The sequence below is a fragment of the Solanum stenotomum genome, chromosome 7 (genome assembly GCF_019186545.1).
Source record: "Solanum stenotomum isolate F172 chromosome 7, ASM1918654v1, whole genome shotgun sequence".
Taxonomy (NCBI): domain Eukaryota; kingdom Viridiplantae; phylum Streptophyta; class Magnoliopsida; order Solanales; family Solanaceae; genus Solanum; species Solanum stenotomum.
The window spans coordinates 60731485-60749909 of record NC_064288.1 but is presented as its reverse complement, the minus strand read 5'-3'; the positions used below and the strand labels follow the sequence as shown (position 1 = coordinate 60749909).

Genomic DNA, 18425 nt, shown 5'->3' with positions numbered 1-18425 from the left:
TTCTTGTTTCTTTCTTTTGAATTGATTGGATTTTTAATTTTGTTATTTGGGTGTTTTTTTTTTTTGTAAAGAATGAATTTTTATTGGATTTTTGAACTTGGGTGTTGTTTGGTAGCAAGATTAGAGTGTTTATTTTGATGTATTGAATATAGAGATGAATGAAGCTATATTGTATTGTGTTTTGTTGGTACTTGAATTGGTATGTCTGCTTTTCACCCTTTGTGGTAGTGATTGGGGAAAAAATGTAACTTGGTAGGTATCCCGTGGAATTAGTCGAGATGTGAGCTAGCTTGTGTGATTAAGCTGACCAATTTTGTATCTTGTACATAGTTTTTTTATTTGTTTAGGTAGCATGATTGGGATGGAGTTAACATTGAGAAATAGAATAGATTAGATTACTCAGAAGTATATTTAAAGAAGGTTAAGTGTCTAAGATTCGCCTGTCTCCAAAGAGACGGTTGAGTGATTGATACCTAGGAGTAACAACCTAAATATCCCAAGCTTGAATTACAGCTAAAGGCAATTAGTGTGAGCCCTTTTGCTTCAACCTCGGTGGGCAGGTTATGAATTAGTCAAAGTGTGCGCAAGCTTATCCTATTGTCATAAAACAAAATACATAGTGAGTCCTTTTTTGTTCATAAGACCGTCATTATGTTGGATATCAGTGAATATGTTCATTAAGTGACTTAAGAAGACACATGAAATGTGCTTGCATATATTGTATGCTGTGATTGTGTGCTGGTTTGTTCCCATGTTCAAAAGAGAGAGTTAAAGAGATAGAGGAGGACCATGAGGGGGGATTCAACTAAGAAATGCTACTAATTTATAGTGTGTCGGGTTTCTCCAAAAAAAGAAGTGTGGGGGTACTTCAGATTCTCATGGTTGAGCAACCTTTAGCAAATGAAAAACTCCTTATTATGGTCGCTTGAGGTGAAATCAGCTTTTTATAATTGGATGACAAAAAAATTGATTGCTTTTCTTATCAAAATGGAAAGAGAAAGGTTGATGTTTGTCAACTTACTAAGAATATGTCATCATGCAGCATAATACCTCGTAGACCTGAGATTTTATAGTTTCATTTGTTTATGTCAATATAGATAGGCCGTTTTTGTTTATCCTACAAATCCCTATGATTCATCAGCCTAGATAGTTGACATATACAACATAAACACGGATCTTCCAATTTCCAATGGTTTTAAATGCTGCGTGAAAGTTTAGTTTGTGATTTGGCTTATGAACAATCTTTGGTAAGAAAAAGTTGATATTCATCATGTCAGTCCCTCTGAATCCCCCTGCCTGTCCTGCCTATCTTTCTCCGATCTCACAGGCACACCACACGAGGTCCTTATTTTGAATCGCCACCAGGTGCATCGCTGACTCATGGAGACAAGGAGTGAAAATGAACCAGAAGTAGACATCAAGGCATCAGAAATAAAATATGTTAGCTATGGGGGTGAACATCATCTACCTCTTATCATGAACCTTGTTGACGAAGAGCTCAGCGAGCCCTACTCCATCTTCACTTACCGCTACTTTGTCTATCTTTGGCCACAACTGTCTTTTATGGTACTACTCCGACTCCTTTGTCATATTAGTTATGTTGTATTTCATCAGGTTCGGAAACAGCCTCTCTACCTCAACGAGGTAGTGGCAAGGTCTGCGTACACTCTACCCTCCCCAGACCCCACCTAGTGGGATTTCACTGGGTATGTTGTTGTTTGTATTTCATCAGGAGCATAACTCTTTCTTCATTACTGAGATATTTGCAGGCCTTCCATAAGGGGAAATGTATAGGGACGGTGGTCTGCAAGATGGGAGAGCATCGTGGTACGTTCAGAGGTTACATTGCGATGCTTGTGGTGCTTAAGCCTTACAGAGGCAAAGGAATCGGTCAGTCTCTTATCGCTCTTTGTTTGATAAATTGATAATGGCCTTTAATTCCTATTGGTCCACTATTTTAGAACTATAGATGATGTGTATAGAGTGACACTCTCTTCATGTACCTGGATAAGCATATTGTTTTTCCCTGAGGAATTTCTTAATTCCGGATTGCTGTAATGAAGCAGGTTGGTTTTGTGTTTGATTGAATTAACATTAATCAGATTTATATTTTGGTTGAAGTATCTTGTGTTGCTGAATGAGTCTGAGATTTCTCCCATGGTACAAAACTAAAAGTACAGTATTTTTTATAACTGTGGTGTACGCACCTCGACTAATTCCACGGGATAGTGCCACCTCCCACCACCAACAGGCTCTTATTTTTTTGATCCTTCATTTAGTTTACTTTGAAAAAGGTATTTCTCGCTAAAAAGAACTTCCCACTCATAGTTATCACAATGACAATTGTATCTCTTTTCCCTTTTTTTGTTTCCTCTTTCCATCAAAATCTCCTCATCCCTTACCCCCCAAAGCACAAGAAACCTCCCTATTTCGTTGCTGTCTCCTCTGCTTGAGGTACACTCTTTGTATTCTCTTTTACACATTGAAGTCTAATTCAACAGCCATAAGCAACCTGACCCCATATTGAAAAAGTTTCTTGCTGTGGAACTAGATGTGGTTGCGAGGTTATAAAGATTGAAAATGAGTTTTGGTTGATTAGTTTGCCTTTGCTTGATGTGGTGTGGCTGCTGAAGGTCAGCGTACATTCTACCCTTCCCAGACCCCATCTGTGGGATTTACGGTTGGTACCTTGTTGTTATTGGTGGCGGTATGGCTGCTGAATCTGAAAGAAAGGGGAAAAAGAAAGTATATGTGTGCATGCCTAGCACTAAGTACAATATATGAAAGAGATAATAGAGGAAAATAGGCAAAAAGAAGCTCCGGGTGGTAATCCTGGTTCAGCTGGTTTTCTGGGTATTTTCACTGATTAAGTGCTTTCTACTTTTTGACTTTACATATGCATATTAACTTTTGATATTTCATCTTCCAGCTACAGAACTTGTCACGAGATCAATCAAGGTGATGATGGAATCTGGTTGTGAAGAGGTATGTCACAACATTCTGAAACATTCATAGTAGCGACTTTAAGACTGCCGATGTGAAAAACATAAATATAATGGCCACGGTATCAAAGATGTTAACTGTCCATTTTGGTTGTACAAGCTCAAGTAGGCCATTCTTTGTGACTTGCTGCACGTCATCAGAGTATGCACATTGGCCTGATAATTTAGTCCAACTTGCAGATCAAGCAGAACTATGTGTTCAGTGCATTTCTGCCGTTCGAACTAAATCTGACCTCTTAAGATTTCCTATGCTTTTTCACATGGTGTTTTCTTCCAAACCACCCTCCACCTTCTCCCAGATATAAAATTTCTGTTTTCTTACAGGAACCATGAAGACGATGCATATCCAAAACGAAAACATCACAGATTTGGTTAATAAGGAATTTTGTTTGCTTAGGCTTGTCAGAAGTTTGAAATATGAATTAACACAGCACAAAAAGAGATGAATCAAAAAAATTCCTTAGGCTTTATAACCATAAGGTTCTTTACTTAGGCTTGTTGGAGGTGGAGAATAAGAAATGACTTAATAATGCTTGGGATCAAATCCCTCAGAGACAAAAAGATACTAGGTGATTTCTTTCCCTCCGCTTAAGTCATGGTGGCAGAGTTATTTGATTCTTATGTTAGTGGGAGGCAGCAAGTACCCGGTGAGATAATCAAGGTACGCTCAGGTTGGCCCAGATACCATCATTATACTTAAAAAAGAAAGAAAACGTAAATGATTTAATGATGAAAACCACCTTGATAAGATTAGATACTTCATGATTATTGATCTTGCCTGCTGTTTTCTACAAATCAAGAGCTGAAATGTGTTATCTGCTTACTTGATTTACGTAGCCTATTTTTTATTTTGGGGATAGTTAAGTTTGTCATGTTTAAAAAGACGAATCGAATTGACAAAGCACCATAGTGTCATGATATATTATCTTGCCATAGCTTGTTTCCACTTAATTTGTTCCTATGTTCTACAGGTGACTTTGGAAGCAGAAGTTACGAATAAAGGAGCACTCGCTTTGTATGGTCGTCTTGGATTTATTAGAGCAAAGAGACTTTTTCGTTATTATTTGAATGGTGTAGATGCTTTCCGGCTCAAGCTATTATTTCCTCGCGTAGAACCACAGCCCTTTAATTCCATGGCAGATGCTGGTGATGAGAGCCTTGAGTATAATGAGCACATACATTGTGGAGAAAACCTCCCTTGTTGCCAACACAACATGTAAACTGAATATTCTGATTAAACAGGTATCTTGTGCCTACATTGCTCAGACTCTTCAAAAATGTCGACAGGTGTGTCGTGCACTCCAAAAGTAGTGCATTTGGGAGAATCCAACATGGGTACGACAACACTTTTGGAGAGTTCAAATGCCAAAGAGACCACATTAGACCGCCTTTTTCTCGTTATAATCCCAATTTTGGTAGAAATTTTTTGTTTTGTCAAGTTGTAGAAACTGAGGTCTTGTTTGCTGGAAGGTATAGTCATCAATCACTTGAGTATTGATGCATCTATGCTCTGAAAACTGTTTAATGAGCTCTGCTTTCAGTTTTCATCCCCTAAATCGACAGGAAATTCGAGATACACATCGTGTTTTACGAGACGTTTGATTATGTTCAAGCAGGGAATCGTAGTCGAGATAGAACAGTTATGCTTAATGGCTTTCACTCTATGTTTATATTAAGTCAATAAATGCATGATATGTATTTTCTCCATCCTTGGTCATAACAGAACAAGAACATATTTATTTGAAGTTGCTGAATGAGAATACAAATACTCAAAATGAAAAAACAAAAAGGCGCAATCATCAAAATACATTTGAAGTATTATAATTTTTTGTGAGTTTCATATCTGCACCATCAAGTGTTTGCGTTTTCTATTTGAATTATTATCAACAATTTCCTACTAGACCAAGTGTTTAATACAATCTTGGCACAAAGGATAACTTAATTTGCCCATAAAATTCCATCTACATGGTATCTAACTCATTAAAATCATTGACAATTTTTTTCCGAAAATTACTCTTTTACCCTTTTTATTTCTTTGTCCTATATGTTAACGAATGAGGACAAAATAGTCATTTACGATCAAATGACAGCAATCACATCTATTTTTTTCTTCAATAAAGTTTGAAGATAAGAAAAGAATGAAAAAAAAAAAAGCAAGGGTGGAAATGATGTGACTCAAATTTATACACGATGAACATAAAAAAACACAAAACAACTCCTTATTTTTCATCACACAATTACTAGTTCATTGATGAGTACCATGGGAATAGCAAGTGCATTTTCATGGACAAATTCCATTTCTACTACTATTCAATTCCCTCAAGCTCACACTCAATTAATTGTATGTATTCTTATATCCCTAAGTATTTAATTTCTCAATTTTATTGTTTTTATCATTCATCTTATCTTTTTTGATTCTATTGAAAATAGGGAGGTGATTCTAAAAGAGTTACATTTTGGTGTGTGAATGCAAACATGGACTCTGCTTCATCTCCCAAGGTACAATCCATATTTACTCAATTTATTCTTTTTCTCATATGTGAAAGCTAAATTTGGTTATACTTTGTGGATATAAGTTTTAGATATTACTCCCTATGTCCCAATTTATGGGTCTTAGTTTGACTGGGCACAGAGTGGTTGAGAACTTCGAGGTCTCAGGTTCAAAACTCAGTGGAGCCAAAAACACTAGGTGAATCTTCCCATCTATCCTGACCTTGGTGGACAGAGTTACCTTGTACATGTTATCGGTGGGAGGTGGTATGTATCCAGTGGATTTAGTCGAGGTGCGCGAAAGCTTGGCCCGGACACCATGGTCATCAATGTATAATGTTGGAATTGGAAAACTTAGTAAATATAGAAAGAGATGTCTTTTTTTGGGACAGACCTAAAAGGAATGTAAGACACTTAAATTGGGACAGAGAGACTAGAGTAATTAGTAGTAAATTCTTTTGTGTTTTAATTTTTGGTGCATATGATGATTTCTGATGACAAACTATTAATCTAGTGATGTAACAATGCTTAGGTTAACCGTTATCGGAGAGGACATTTACTTCTTTCTTTTACTGGTTCAGGAAAGTAAGATGATTGTATCAGTTACTGGAGCTACTGGTTTTGTTGGGAAAAGATTGGTGCAAAGATTGCATGCAGGTATACCAACTACTTCTTCATGACTACGGTTTGATCTTCGTATAAATATATATATTCCGTCCAACTCAATTTACGTGGCAATATTTGATTGTACCAACTAGAGACTAAATGTACCAATCAAAATCAAACTATTTGTTTCTCTACCAAGTTGGGCCTACAATAAGTCAAAGTCGTCAACAACAACATACCTATTGTAATCCCAGGAGTGAGTCTGGGGAGGGTAGAGTGTATGCAGACCTTACCCCTACCTTGGGAGGTCGAGAGACTGTCTCTGATAGGCTCTCGGTTCAAGGAATAAGTAGAAGTCAATTACAAAATTGGAATGTAAAAGTAACTAGTTTCCAAATGCATATATCATTCAAAGGAAAGAGTGCTAATCAATTGGAATGTAAGAGAGTATCGATTAACATGTAGTAAATGTGTCTGTTTGTGTGTGTATTACTTGAGCTGTAGGCTGAGGATGTGCACACACGTGCTTCCTTCATTATCGGTCTGCCCATGCTTCGTTATATAGTTCTTAATTATGAGTCTGCATTCAACACACGGTTGCTATTTGGATACACCACTATGGGCTGTTCTTGATTTAATACTTCTATTTATGAGACATTGTCATACATGAAGCTGTTCCAAATTTTAACGTACCATGAAATGTGACTTTTCCCAAGGATGTGTCACATAACTGCTATTGTAGAAAAAGCAGGTTGTTAGTTAAACTTAAACTTGTCGTTCTAAATGCAGATAATCATCAGATTCGAGTGTTGACAAGGTCAAGATCCACAGCACAATCAATATTTCCGGGTAAGAAGGTAATGATTGTTTTGATTCACCCATTGTACTTTAGCATTATTCTTTCTTCTGTGGAAATAGTTGAGATTGTTCTGTAAGTAGAATCTTTCCGTCCTTCAAGAACTCCCTTGCTTTTTACGGTTTATAATTCTCAAGGCGATTTTGCCGCTCTTTTTGTCCTGCTACATTCTTTTGTTTGATTTTATACATGAAACAGTATGTTGAAAGTTGTAACTCTACTGTTTTTCCTGATCGTGCTTCCAAAAATGTACAGTTAAAGAGTTTCCAGGAATTGTAATTGCCGAGGAGCCAGAGTGGAGAAACTGCATTGAAGGTTCAACAGCTGTTGTGAATTTGGCCGGAACGTCCATTAGTACTAGATGGTCATCTGAGGTATTAGGATGACTTTCTTTTCTCGTTTCAATTTGTTTGTCTTACTTTCCTTTTTATACATCCTATGCATTAGTATTACTTTATATCTTCTATGTGACGAATGATCAGTCGTTCATTCATGTATCAACTTTTCAATGTAATGCTGCAGATCAAGAAGGATATCAAGCAAAGCAGGATTAGAGTAACCTCCAAGGTCTCCCTCATAGCATAGTGAAAGACGCGAATTCATTGTAAGAATTTATCTATAACAACAAATGATATGAGCAAGAATCTGAGAAACGTCGATTGATCCTGCAGGTTGTAGAGTTAATCAATAATTCAAAGGATGATGCCCGTCCCAAAGTTTTAATAAGTGCAACAGCAGTTGGTTATTATGGTACGGGTGACCAAATTCATGTTTTGCTTTATTTCTCTGTTCCTATGTTATGCATCATTATTTAGCTTCCTAAAAACTTCCATACCACTGTTAAAGGCTTTCAATTGCATATCCTCGTATTGCGATAATCTCATTTCTGGTAAAAGCTTCAGTAAAGTTTAGCCACGCCATCTGATAAATCCATTTACTTCCTTACTTAGGAACCAGTGAGACTCAAGTGTTTGATGAGAAAAGTCCATCGGGAAATGATTACTTGGCTGAGGTAAATATAACAGTTGCATACATATAGAACATATTATATGTTTTTAATCTTCATGTTCGATTTCTCACGTCATGATTTCTTTCAGGTATGTAGAGAATGGGAGGCAGCTGCGCTCAAAGTCAATAAGGATGTTAGGCTTGCTCTAATTCGTATTGGCGTTGTCCTTGGAAAAGATGGTGGTGCTTTAGGTAGTTTGCTTTCTTTCTTTTCCTATCAATAACAACTTTAATAGCCTGTTTTGCCTAGCTTTTGGATTATGATGTTTAGCGTCAAAACGCCTTTTTTTGTTTTCCCACTCAGTTAAATGCAAATTCAACTGTGACAGAACATGGCATATCTTTAATATTTTGATGCTTAACATTGTTAAAATCTTCCGATTTCCTTTCTGCGCAGCTAAAATGATTCCTCTCTTCATGATGTTTGCTGGTGGACCTTTGGGATCTGGAAAGCAATGGTACTGCCCTTCAATTTTTGTCCTTGTTATAAGTATTTCCCGTTACTATGGATCAGAGATATGTTATCTGTATTCGTCTGTTTGAATTTTAGTCCTAAGATTACCGAGGACATGACCTTAGATAGAAGGGTCTGGAGGTCGAGGATTAGGATAGAAGGTTAGTTGGTAGTTGAGCATTCTCTTGCTTTCTTGCGGGATAGCCTTGGTGGTTGTACTTAGACCTCCTTTCTTATGGGTTGTATTAGTACTATCCAGTGTTTTTTTTGTGCTTCGATTATTGCATTATTTTATTGTCATATTGTTCATTCCTCTGTATGTTGTGTACAGCCCTTCATTTCACATTATTTCGTTGGTTGTTATTGCTCTTATGTTTGTATTCCCTTTTTCAAACTGCTTGGATATGTTTTATTTAAGACGAGGATCTATTGGACACAACCTCTCTATCTCTACGAGGTAGGGGTAAGGTCTACGTACACTCTATCCTCCGTAGACTCCACTTGTGGGATTACACTGAGTATGTTGTTGTTGTTGATTTTCCCATTCTCACTTGGTAGATTCTACTGGCTTCACTTCACAGGTTTTCTTGGATTCATCTCGATGACCTCGTAGATTTGATATACGAAGCTTTATCCAATCCATCCTATAAAGGTAAAATCATTGTCAGGCATCTATACTATGGATTTCGATAGTAGTATTTTTGTCTGAACAGTATAGTTGAAGAAATAACATGTAATGAATTCATATAGTCAACTGATAACGTAGTCGTGCAATGGCAGGGGTGATAAATGGAACAGCACCGAATCCTGTACGTCTGGGAGAAATGTGTGAACAACTAGGATCCACGTTAGGAAGACCGTCCTGGCTACCAGTACCAGAAATTGCACTGAAAGCTGTCCTTGGAGAGGGTGCATCAGTGGTATGATATCTGTAACCTCAGCTTACTAGTACTTATTTGTCTGTATTGATCGGAAACAGTCTCTCTATCTCTCAAGGTAGAGGTAAGGTCTGCGTACACTCTACCCTCCCCAGACTTCACTGGGTACGTTGTCGTTGATATTGCTAGAGTAATGTGTATTTCAGGTGTTGGACGGACAAAAGGTGGTTCCAACGAAGGCTAAGGAGTTGGGTTTTTCATTCAAATACCGATATATCAAAGACGCGTTGAAAGCAATCATATCATGAGACTCATCAACCATCAACCCATATTCATTTCAATGGCCTGGAAATGGAACAAAAACACGAATAATTTCTTCTTCTTCTTCTTGTCTAGGCATATGAGTTTTTTTCCTTATTTTTGATGAGCCAAAATTCAATTTATAAACATCATGTCAGGTCAAAAGTATGTGTCTAGTTATGTTTTACTTAAACCGAGGGTCTTATCAGAAACAGTCTCTCTACGAACCCTGAGGTGAGTTGATGAGACTGTGTACATATCACTTGCGGATTTCACAAAATATGTTATTGTATGGATGAACTTTTTACGAGCCTCGAGGTGAGTTGATGTTGAAAGTTGCATGTGTATTTGCATTCAGATTATGAACCCAATAGTATGAATTTACAATTGTTTAGTCCAATTAGCATCAAATAGGTTAACTAGAAGTGGCAAATGGGCGGGTTGAAAATGAGCCCATATTTAATACGGGTTAAAATAGGTTAAATGATGGGTACTCATATTTTGCGTAAATTTGCGATTTGCATCTTAACTAGAAAAGTCCAATCAAGACATAAAATAGACCTTGACAGGGGTTTGATACACGGGATAAGGTGGAATATCTAAATATTAAATTTGAGATTAAATTTTATTTTTTATTTTATTGACAACATGAATTTATATTCTTATACAGTCAATCAAACATAGTGTAAATCTAATCTCAAATTTAATCCTGAATATCCATCGTATCCCATCAAACCTAAAATTATTTTATCTTACCTTCCAGATAAATTAATTCAAAAACAATAATCCCAAGATAATTTTATTTACATACCAAACAACCCCTTAGCTTGTTATTGGGTTAGAGTAACCCATATTTCACACATTTTGTAACCCCTTGTACTACCATTAAATAAGATTGCGTATACATCATCTCTCCAAATTCGATTTATGAGATTGCATTGTGTATATTATGTTGTTATTGTATTTATTTTTTATTTTAAAAAAACTTCTAATTAGTGATTGGTTATCAGACTTGAAGGAACTGACATGTCATTAATATTTGGTTCTCTTTTTTCTTGAAACTTTGTGAAGAATAATAAGTGAGGGGTTCAGAAAAAGAGAGCACTTTTTTTTTCACAGTAAGACTTGTTCAAATTGATTGTTTAAATAAATGCATATAATTAATGATTAATTAATATAATTATTTCCTTTGGTTATTATCTTCTTCCAAGAAAAATAATAAACATGTTTTTATAATAAATAAAATAATTTAAGAAACCATTTTCATTAACCACTTGAATAACATTACGTGTGATCTAATGACTTCTAAGATCATAACAACTTTTTTTTTTTAAATTAGAGATAAATAACTAGTTACTATAATCAATTGAAATTTATAATAATAATAATAATAACATATTCAGTTTAATCCTATATCGAGAGGTAGAAAATTTGGTCTCGAAAGACCATCGAGTAACGCATGTCAAAACACTATTAAAAGGAAATAAAATACATGAGTCGTAGCAACCAAATGCGGAGCCAGGATAAGGAGAATAAAATACTACGAACCTACAACTCTAGCGTGGAAAGCTGTTTTGCAACCCCTTCATTACCACTGAGCGGTATATAATTTATTTATTTATTTATTTTTATATACAAGTACAAGATCTACCGAAAAAGCTACTACTAGGTTCATCCAAACCCCGAACCCCCACTTAGCTCCGCCTCTACTAGCAACAACTAAATAATGTCATAATCAAAGCTAAAAAAAACATCAAATAATAGAAATTGAATGACAAGAAACTATAAAATGAGTACTAAGGCTATTGGTATGCAAGGAGAAACATGTCTAATGCACTAACCTTATCACACAATAAAACGAGACAACACTCAACTACCTACTAACCTTATGTCATAATCCTCAACCTCCATATATATCTGTCAATATTTTTTTATGACAGTTAGTCAGTTTGTGTAACTATAAAAAAAAAAAGAACCATCCATCATAATTTGGCCAATCGATAACATTTCTGACAGTTTTTTTTTTTTTTTACATTATTGCATATCTCTATTATTTCATCATGTAGTCATTTTCCACCCATATAAATACCAAAAAATTCCACCAACCAAAATCTAAATAAAAAAAACAAATCATCTTTTATTTTTATTTATTAATAAGTCAATATTATAAAGTTAATTCCGTGATCTAATATGTACCTCAAAAAATTTAAATTTAATATTAATATGTGGCTATGCACGTAGAGAGATAATAAAATAACGTGCCGCTCCAAACGGGGCATTATACAAAAACCATAACTGCAATTTCTATGATGTTTAACAATTTTTCATTAAACTTAATTTCCTATTATACCCTTTTCTTTTATTGTCCTATTTATAAACCATGAGGGTAAAATAGTCATTATACATAAAACAAAATTCCATCAGTCACACACATATATAAATATATTTTCATGGGTATTCAAGATTCATATTTCTCCATCATCAAAAAAAAAAATTCATAAGTTCCATGATTAATATATTAAAAAAACCATCTTTTTCATAAGCTTTTTTGCCCCATTTTAATTTTTTTTTTTTAAGGTTTAGTATTAAAAAAATAGAAACTTTATTTGGTGCCCCATTTGCTTAGTACATAATCAAATCTGTCTTTACTGTTGCTGGTAAGTTTTCTTTGTTTATAATATAATGTAAAGACTTGATTTTTATTACTTAGTATGGTGTATTATTATGTAAATCTGTGTTCCATGCATGGTGGAGAACTGTGTTTTGATGTTGAAATCTTTAAAGGTGGGATTTTTATGTGTTGTTTTTCTCCAGAAGCATTTTTTATTTGTGGGGTTGGAGTGGTTAGGGGTGGGGTTGGGGTTGGGGGGTAATGTCCCACCATCCTGTTTTTTGCTTAGGCCATAAATCTTTACTTCTGGGAAGTGTGTCAGGAGAAAAGAGGAATAGAGAACTTTGGACTTTGTTAAACATGCAGATAATAGCAGAAATCTTTAGAATGTCAGCAAAAGATTATATAGCTTATGTAGATAATAGACCTAGAGAGGGATTCTTGATGTATTGTAACTGGGATCTTTATGACCTGAGCCTAAAAGGGCTAAAAGGGTGTCTGATTTTTTCATTTTGTTGTAATAAAAATCTCAGCTTTTTGGGTTTTTTTTGTGTTTTGATAGGTTTTCTTGATTCCTATATTTGGTACTCTGGGAGAATTCATGGCTGTGACAGCTATGGTGTACTATATATGCTTTTCTTGGGGTTTGGGTATTTTGTTATGGTACTTGGAGTTACTTCACATAAAGGGGTTGTTGTTGTTATACAGTTCTTCCAGTGGCATTTTCATGGTGATACAGATACTCAGTTCTCTTTTCTCTGCTTCTGTATGTATTTTCTTTCTTTGTATATCTATTTGTCTATCTATCACTTTCTTTTTGCTTTCTGGTTTCTGATTTTGTCTGTTTGTTATGATCATTTTGTATCTATTTTCAATTTTTGGACTGTGTATAATTACCATTGGTTTCTGTTTTTGGACTCATTAGTCTCATTTTCTGGAAATTTCTGATGATGCTCTTTTGTCTGTTTTCTATCACTAACATTTTACATGTTTAAGTTCACCTTGAAAATTGAGCTTTGTTTTGTTTTGTGATTTTGGTGCTATTTATAGCTGTGTTGATTTGTATTTATGTAGTCTGCAGCTTAGAGGTTCTTGAGAAAACAAGGATTGGAGGGATTAGTGATTCTTGAAACATGTTATGAGAAGTTGAAAATGGCATCATCTTCTGCTGAAAATAGTCCAGTGCCACTCAGAGTAGCACCCCCAAATTATCATCCATATCCACCTCCCTTGGTTACATATGAGAATGTTGTTGCCTCTCCTCAACTGTTCATGGAAACTTTGCAGAAGCTCCATGCTGACATGAGAACCAAGTTCATGTGAGTTTTTTCTTTTCTTTTTTGCTTCCCTATGTCTTTTTTATGAGTTTCTTTCTATCAGTTTGCATGCACCTCGACTACTTCACCGACTTGATAGCTTTGCCCACCTAGGTATTTTCCCTGTATTGGGATTTGAATTTAGTTGCCCATGGTTTTCACCTACTTCGTTAACCACTAGGTCATGCCTGAATCCCGTCTCTATATCCTGTCACAAGGCGTACCTCCCTCCCTTATGTTGAATTTGATCAAGAAATGCTGTTTCTCTTAGTATATGGTTCTCCTTAGATGGTCAATTCTCACCTCATGAGCTAGGTTTTGTGCGTTGAGTTAGGCACAAGATCCTTTTTCCGAAAGCAACAATTATTTGAGAAGATTTTTAGGCAGTTTTAATGAGAATTTCATTGATTAATAGCAACCACCAACATTTTCGTTATTTGATTAATCTTTGCTAAAGACTGCTATCCTTATTCCAAATTTGGTCCACCACTCTTTCTTACTTGTTTAAGTTTCAAATGTTTTTCAATCTTGAAACTATGCCATAGGCTTCTGAGTTCCCACACATTGTCTCAAGTTTATATAGTTCACACAACTATTTATTAATGCTTCTGTTGGTTGTGCTTTTTTCAGGATCCCTGTTATAGGGGGCAAAGCGCTGGATCTGCATCGCCTCTTTGTCGAGGTAACTACTCGTGGTGGTCTCTCAAAGGTAATAGAACTTGGGCTCATTGTATTCGAACTTTTGGTGCTCTTTCCGTTTTATATCCATGTTATGGTATTCTCTCTTAATTTTTTCTCTGACTAAAAGCATAAGTTGGTATATTGACCTCTGGATTGATGAACTTCATTTGAGTTGGCTTTGCCATAGTAAAGAGCCACAGAAGGCACTATTTTTGTTATGCATCCCCACATGGTTAGGATATACTCCATTCATGTTTAGCTTTCGTGTCTTAAATGCTTCTCCTTATTTTATTACGCTCATGGGTGATGTCAGCTGGAGTAAAGTCAAGAAACGGGTAAGAATAGAACATCATGCTAATAGGTGGAAGGTGTATGTGTTTTGGCGTAAGGAACCAGAACACTTGGAGCTCGGTTTCATTTTCATTTCAGTTATTTCCCGAGTTGTTCTTTCAAACTCGTTGTAGGATGGGTTTGGAGAATTTTGTGCCCTTACAGTTTGTTGTTTGTTGTTGACAAGTATAGCTCTTAACATGCATAGAAAGGAATGATTGGGTTGAAATTAATGTTGAGTCTGTATAATTATGATTTTTCGAACGTAATTGCAGGTTCTAGGGGAGAAAAGATGGAAGGAAGTAACATTAGTGTTTAGCTTTCCTTCTTCAGCCACAAATGCTTCATTTATTCTTCGGAAATACTATATTTCATTGCTATTTCACTACGAAAGACTCTACTATTTCAAGGCAAAGTACTGGACTCCTTCTCCTGGTATGTGTGGAATCTTTCATTACTTAATTAGTTGTGCTGAGGCTTTCTCACTAAAACATAGATATCTTTCAGATGTGTTGCAGGAAGCCTCCCGTACTTCAGCTCCACCTCAAGGTTTGGCCGGATATATCCTTCCACCACCAGAAATAGAAGCTGCTGTGCCCCAGCCGCGGAGGATAGAAACAACATTTCCTGAAGGTTGCTTACTTGTTCTTGCACATGTTCTATCTCTTTTTTGTCTTTGCTTCCTAACTATGTTGGTAAGAGTTATTCCAAATCTTTTATGTCATAGTCATTCATTCATATCTTTTGGAAGTCTTCAAATCCATGTGTGGAGATATTTTTGATGTCCTTTTCGAGATAAGTGAGGTGATCCTTACGAGGAGAACAAAGAAAGTAGGGGCTAGGTCCACGAAATTGGTTATCCATTGAGTTTTGAACCGTGGAGTCTCTAAAACTTTGTATCGACAGATTCACATCATAAAATGAGTCCTGATATCGATGCTTCTGTTACACGTGAAGTAGTAGAACATGATAAATCTTTACTGCTTAACGGTTTAGAATCTGATAATTTCCTACTCTAGCTTACAAATAATGTGCATCATCCAATTCTTTTGTGCTTGCAGAAACTACCATACCATCGACAGGTTCACCTGTGTCTGGTTTCATTGACGGAAAGTTTGAGAGTGGATATCTTATTACGGTGAAGATTGGATCCGAGGATCTTAAAGGTGTTCTATATCAGGTTCCAATGAACCAAATGCACCAAGAGTTGCAAAATCAGAATCTACCTGCTTACAACACTCGGAAAGAAGCATCAACACCTGGGGTAGTTCGAAGAAAGCGTAGGAAGAAAAATGAAATCAAAAAGCGCGACCCTTCCCATCCCAAGCCTAACAGAAGTGGTTATAACTTTTTCTTTGCAGAACAACATGCCCGTCTGAAACCTCTTTATCCTGGAAAGGATAGAGAGATTAGTAGGATGATAGGTGAATTGTGGAACAATCTAAACGTTCCAGAGAAGATGGTAGGAACCAAACGATATATTTCATATCGGAAAAAGGTCCAAAAATTTACTCCTACTATACAAAATATCTTAATTTTACCCAGCTCCATTATACTTTGAGGCCATTCATGCCCTTCTTGTTATCAAATTGCCTCGTATATACCTCGACTTTAATGGGGTTCTAGCATGGACTAAGGTTGAAACTCCTTTACAGTCGAGGTCAAATATGAAATGATTTGTTGATGGACACTGAGGGTATGAATGGCTCTCCAAAGTATAACGACAATTAAGATATTTCGTATTCTAGGTGGTTATTTATGAGCCCTTCTCCGGTTTAAATATCCCAAGACGTATGAGATTGTTCTTGTTTGTTTCATGCTAACTACTTCCAATGATTATATTCTGTTGAGTTCAGGTCTATCAGGAGAGAGCATTGCAAGACAAAGAACGATACAGAATGGAGATGCAGGACTATCGCGAGAGACTAACAACTGGACAGATTGTTAGCAGTCCACTGCTAATACAATCTCCTCTTGAACACAATGTCGATATGGTTGATCAGCAAAGTGAACTTCAAAGTGAAAATGGAAACGTCTCTTGGAGTCCAGAGCACGGAACAAGTTCTGATAAATGTGCACAGAGCAACTCGGAGAAAAACAACAACAAAGGCACAGACCCTCCAATATTGGAAATGCAGACAAACAGCGTGATCGTTGAGGAATTTGAGTTGCTTAAGAGAGTAGACATGGTCGAATGCGAGGATAAAGAAATGCAGGAAGAAGAAGTTGAAGGTGATAAACAAGAAGAATTACAACACAGCAAGGAAAAAGTTTTTTTCTTCCTAGAAGAAAAAACTTTGTTGCCAACTGAAGGGAAAATATAAACATGGTAAAGTTTAAGTTAATTAACTTCCTAGATATTACAACTTATCTTAATTATATAGTGTTTGTTTTGACTTAGTGATAATTATGTTGTTTAGCAGTAGTTTTGGATATAATTTAAAAAGTATGAACCATTTTGATGTATTTCATGGGCATACTTTACAGATTAACTGCCCTTTTGTTCTGCAAGGTTAAAAAAAAATATGAGACTTTTTAGCACATGAGAATATCTTTCCTTTTTCTTTTTTTGGTTTATCATTGAATACTTTCTCTTTTTTGTTTGGTTTCCCATCTGTTGTCTGGTACCTGCATGGGAGCCCGTATAATTTAAATATGTTCCGTGTAGGGTTCTATCTGGGGAGAAGCGCTCGCTACTAAGAATTCTCCATATATACCTATGAAACATGGAAATGGTTCATACTTGATGATTTTGTTTTCAAAGTTTCATTTGTTTTGTGTTACTTGGAACTCTTGATAATGTTGTAAGGCGTGAGTTAGATCCTTAAAAAATGGTGCATTTTCGATGTCTAACACATGTGCAACAACACTTTTTGAGAGTCCAAGTAACATATAATTGAAACATGGTTAAGTGTGGGTTTTTTTTTTTATGTACAAATTGCTACATTGAACATCAATTTTTTTAAAAAAAATTTGGTGTTAATCGTGTCACATAGTCAATAAATTCATATTTGCGCATATATTTGAAAGGTTATTCATTTATTTTATTTAAAAATTTACACATAATCACATATAGACCTACTAAGGAGGTGGATAAAACACGCTATATATATATATATATATATAAAAGATTACTCATTTATTTTTATGGCTCGAAACTGAAACCACTTATAAAATTTCTCATTTCATTTGACAATGACCTAATCACTATTAGACTTGACAAAAATAATGGAGAAGGACAGCCATTCTTGATAACTGATAAGCAAAGCATTTTTACTTTTTTAAAAAATAGCAAATATTATATAAACTTCACCTTTAACTAAATTTATACATTCTTTTTCAAAAATGGCTTTTTCATTGTGATATCATCATAAATAAGGAATTTTAATAATTTTTAATGTTAAAAAATAACCGACCAACCAATCCTATTACAGTTTATAGCAACTATATTAATGTTGATGTCATTTGCTTATATATGCAACATTTTCAACATTTAGGGTGTGTTTGGTATGAAGGAAAATGTTTTTCATGGAAAATGTTTTCCTAGAAAATGTTTTCCTGGAAAACAAGTTGAGTTTTCACTTATTTTCTCATGTTTGGTTGGTGAGTAGAAACTATTTTCCGGAAAGATTTTTAGTGTTTGATTTATAAATGATTTTTTTTTGAGAAATATCTTTTATTTTTACTAGGGTAGAAAATAAATTTTGAAATTGAAAACATTTTTTAAAAACAAACTTAAATTTTTTTGGAGGTGGGGTGGGGGGGGTAGGGGGTGGGTTGAGGGTAGGGGTGAAAAATTGAAATTTTGAAGTTGAAAATATTTTTTAAAAACAAACTTAAATTTTTTTGGGGGGATGGGGGCTGGTAGGAGTGGGGGGCTGGTAGGGGGTGGG

The 18425-nt window shown here is 35.5% G+C and overlaps 4 protein-coding genes across 4 annotated transcripts in view; 3 read left to right on the top strand and 1 right to left on the bottom strand.

Moving 5' to 3' along the window:
- LOC125870414 (N-alpha-acetyltransferase MAK3) overlaps nucleotides 1-4652 on the top strand; it is a 39285-nt gene extending 34633 nt beyond the window's left edge. The window contains exons 3-6 of the mRNA XM_049550849.1: nucleotides 1328-1566; nucleotides 1770-1890; nucleotides 2930-2985; nucleotides 3974-4652. Coding sequence (XP_049406806.1) covers nucleotides 1381-1566; nucleotides 1770-1890; nucleotides 2930-2985; nucleotides 3974-4222 — 612 coding nt within the window. The 5' untranslated portion in view covers nucleotides 1328-1380 and the 3' untranslated portion in view covers nucleotides 4223-4652. The remainder of the gene's footprint in view (nucleotides 1-1327; nucleotides 1567-1769; nucleotides 1891-2929; nucleotides 2986-3973) is intronic.
- LOC125870377 (receptor like protein kinase S.2) overlaps nucleotides 1-13109 on the bottom strand; it is a 51774-nt gene extending 38665 nt beyond the window's left edge. The window contains exon 1 of the mRNA XM_049550794.1: nucleotides 13103-13109. Coding sequence (XP_049406751.1) covers nucleotides 13103-13105 — 3 coding nt within the window. The 5' untranslated portion in view covers nucleotides 13106-13109. The remainder of the gene's footprint in view (nucleotides 1-13102) is intronic.
- On the top strand, nucleotides 5189-9806 carry LOC125870397 (epimerase family protein SDR39U1 homolog, chloroplastic). The gene is made up of 13 exons (XM_049550824.1): nucleotides 5189-5343; nucleotides 5433-5501; nucleotides 6074-6149; nucleotides 6888-6947; nucleotides 7210-7328; nucleotides 7477-7521; nucleotides 7626-7704; nucleotides 7905-7966; nucleotides 8052-8154; nucleotides 8360-8420; nucleotides 8998-9068; nucleotides 9197-9336; nucleotides 9501-9806. The coding sequence occupies exons 1-13, from the start codon at nucleotides 5254-5256 to the stop codon at nucleotides 9600-9602; spliced, it is 1077 nt and encodes a 358-aa protein (XP_049406781.1). The 5' UTR covers nucleotides 5189-5253; the 3' UTR covers nucleotides 9603-9806.
- LOC125870389 (high mobility group B protein 15-like) lies at nucleotides 12163-17065 on the top strand. The gene is made up of 7 exons (XM_049550814.1): nucleotides 12163-12251; nucleotides 13280-13524; nucleotides 14152-14230; nucleotides 14808-14967; nucleotides 15040-15165; nucleotides 15594-15994; nucleotides 16389-17065. The coding sequence occupies exons 2-7, from the start codon at nucleotides 13358-13360 to the stop codon at nucleotides 16854-16856; spliced, it is 1401 nt and encodes a 466-aa protein (XP_049406771.1). The 5' UTR covers nucleotides 12163-12251; nucleotides 13280-13357; the 3' UTR covers nucleotides 16857-17065.
- Nucleotides 17066-18425: the final 1360 nt, after the last annotated feature.

Bases quoted from the DNA above. Each gene is read 5' to 3' on its own strand.
- LOC125870397 (XM_049550824.1), top strand. From the start codon at position 5,254: ATGAGTACCATGGGAATAGCAAGTGCATTTTCATGGACAAATTCCATT. The intron at 5,344-5,432 runs GTATGTATTCTT...TATTGAAAATAG, and splicing joins AAGCTCACACTCAATTAATT to GGAGGTGATTCTAAAAGAGT. The intron at 8,155-8,359 runs GTAGTTTGCTTT...CTTTCTGCGCAG, and splicing joins AAAAGATGGTGGTGCTTTAG to CTAAAATGATTCCTCTCTTC.
- LOC125870389 (XM_049550814.1), top strand. From the start codon at position 13,358: ATGGCATCATCTTCTGCTGAAAATAGTCCAGTGCCACTCAGAGTAGCA. The intron at 15,166-15,593 runs GTTGCTTACTTG...TTGTGCTTGCAG, and splicing joins AGAAACAACATTTCCTGAAG to AAACTACCATACCATCGACA. The intron at 15,995-16,388 runs GTAGGAACCAAA...TGTTGAGTTCAG, and splicing joins TAAACGTTCCAGAGAAGATG to GTCTATCAGGAGAGAGCATT.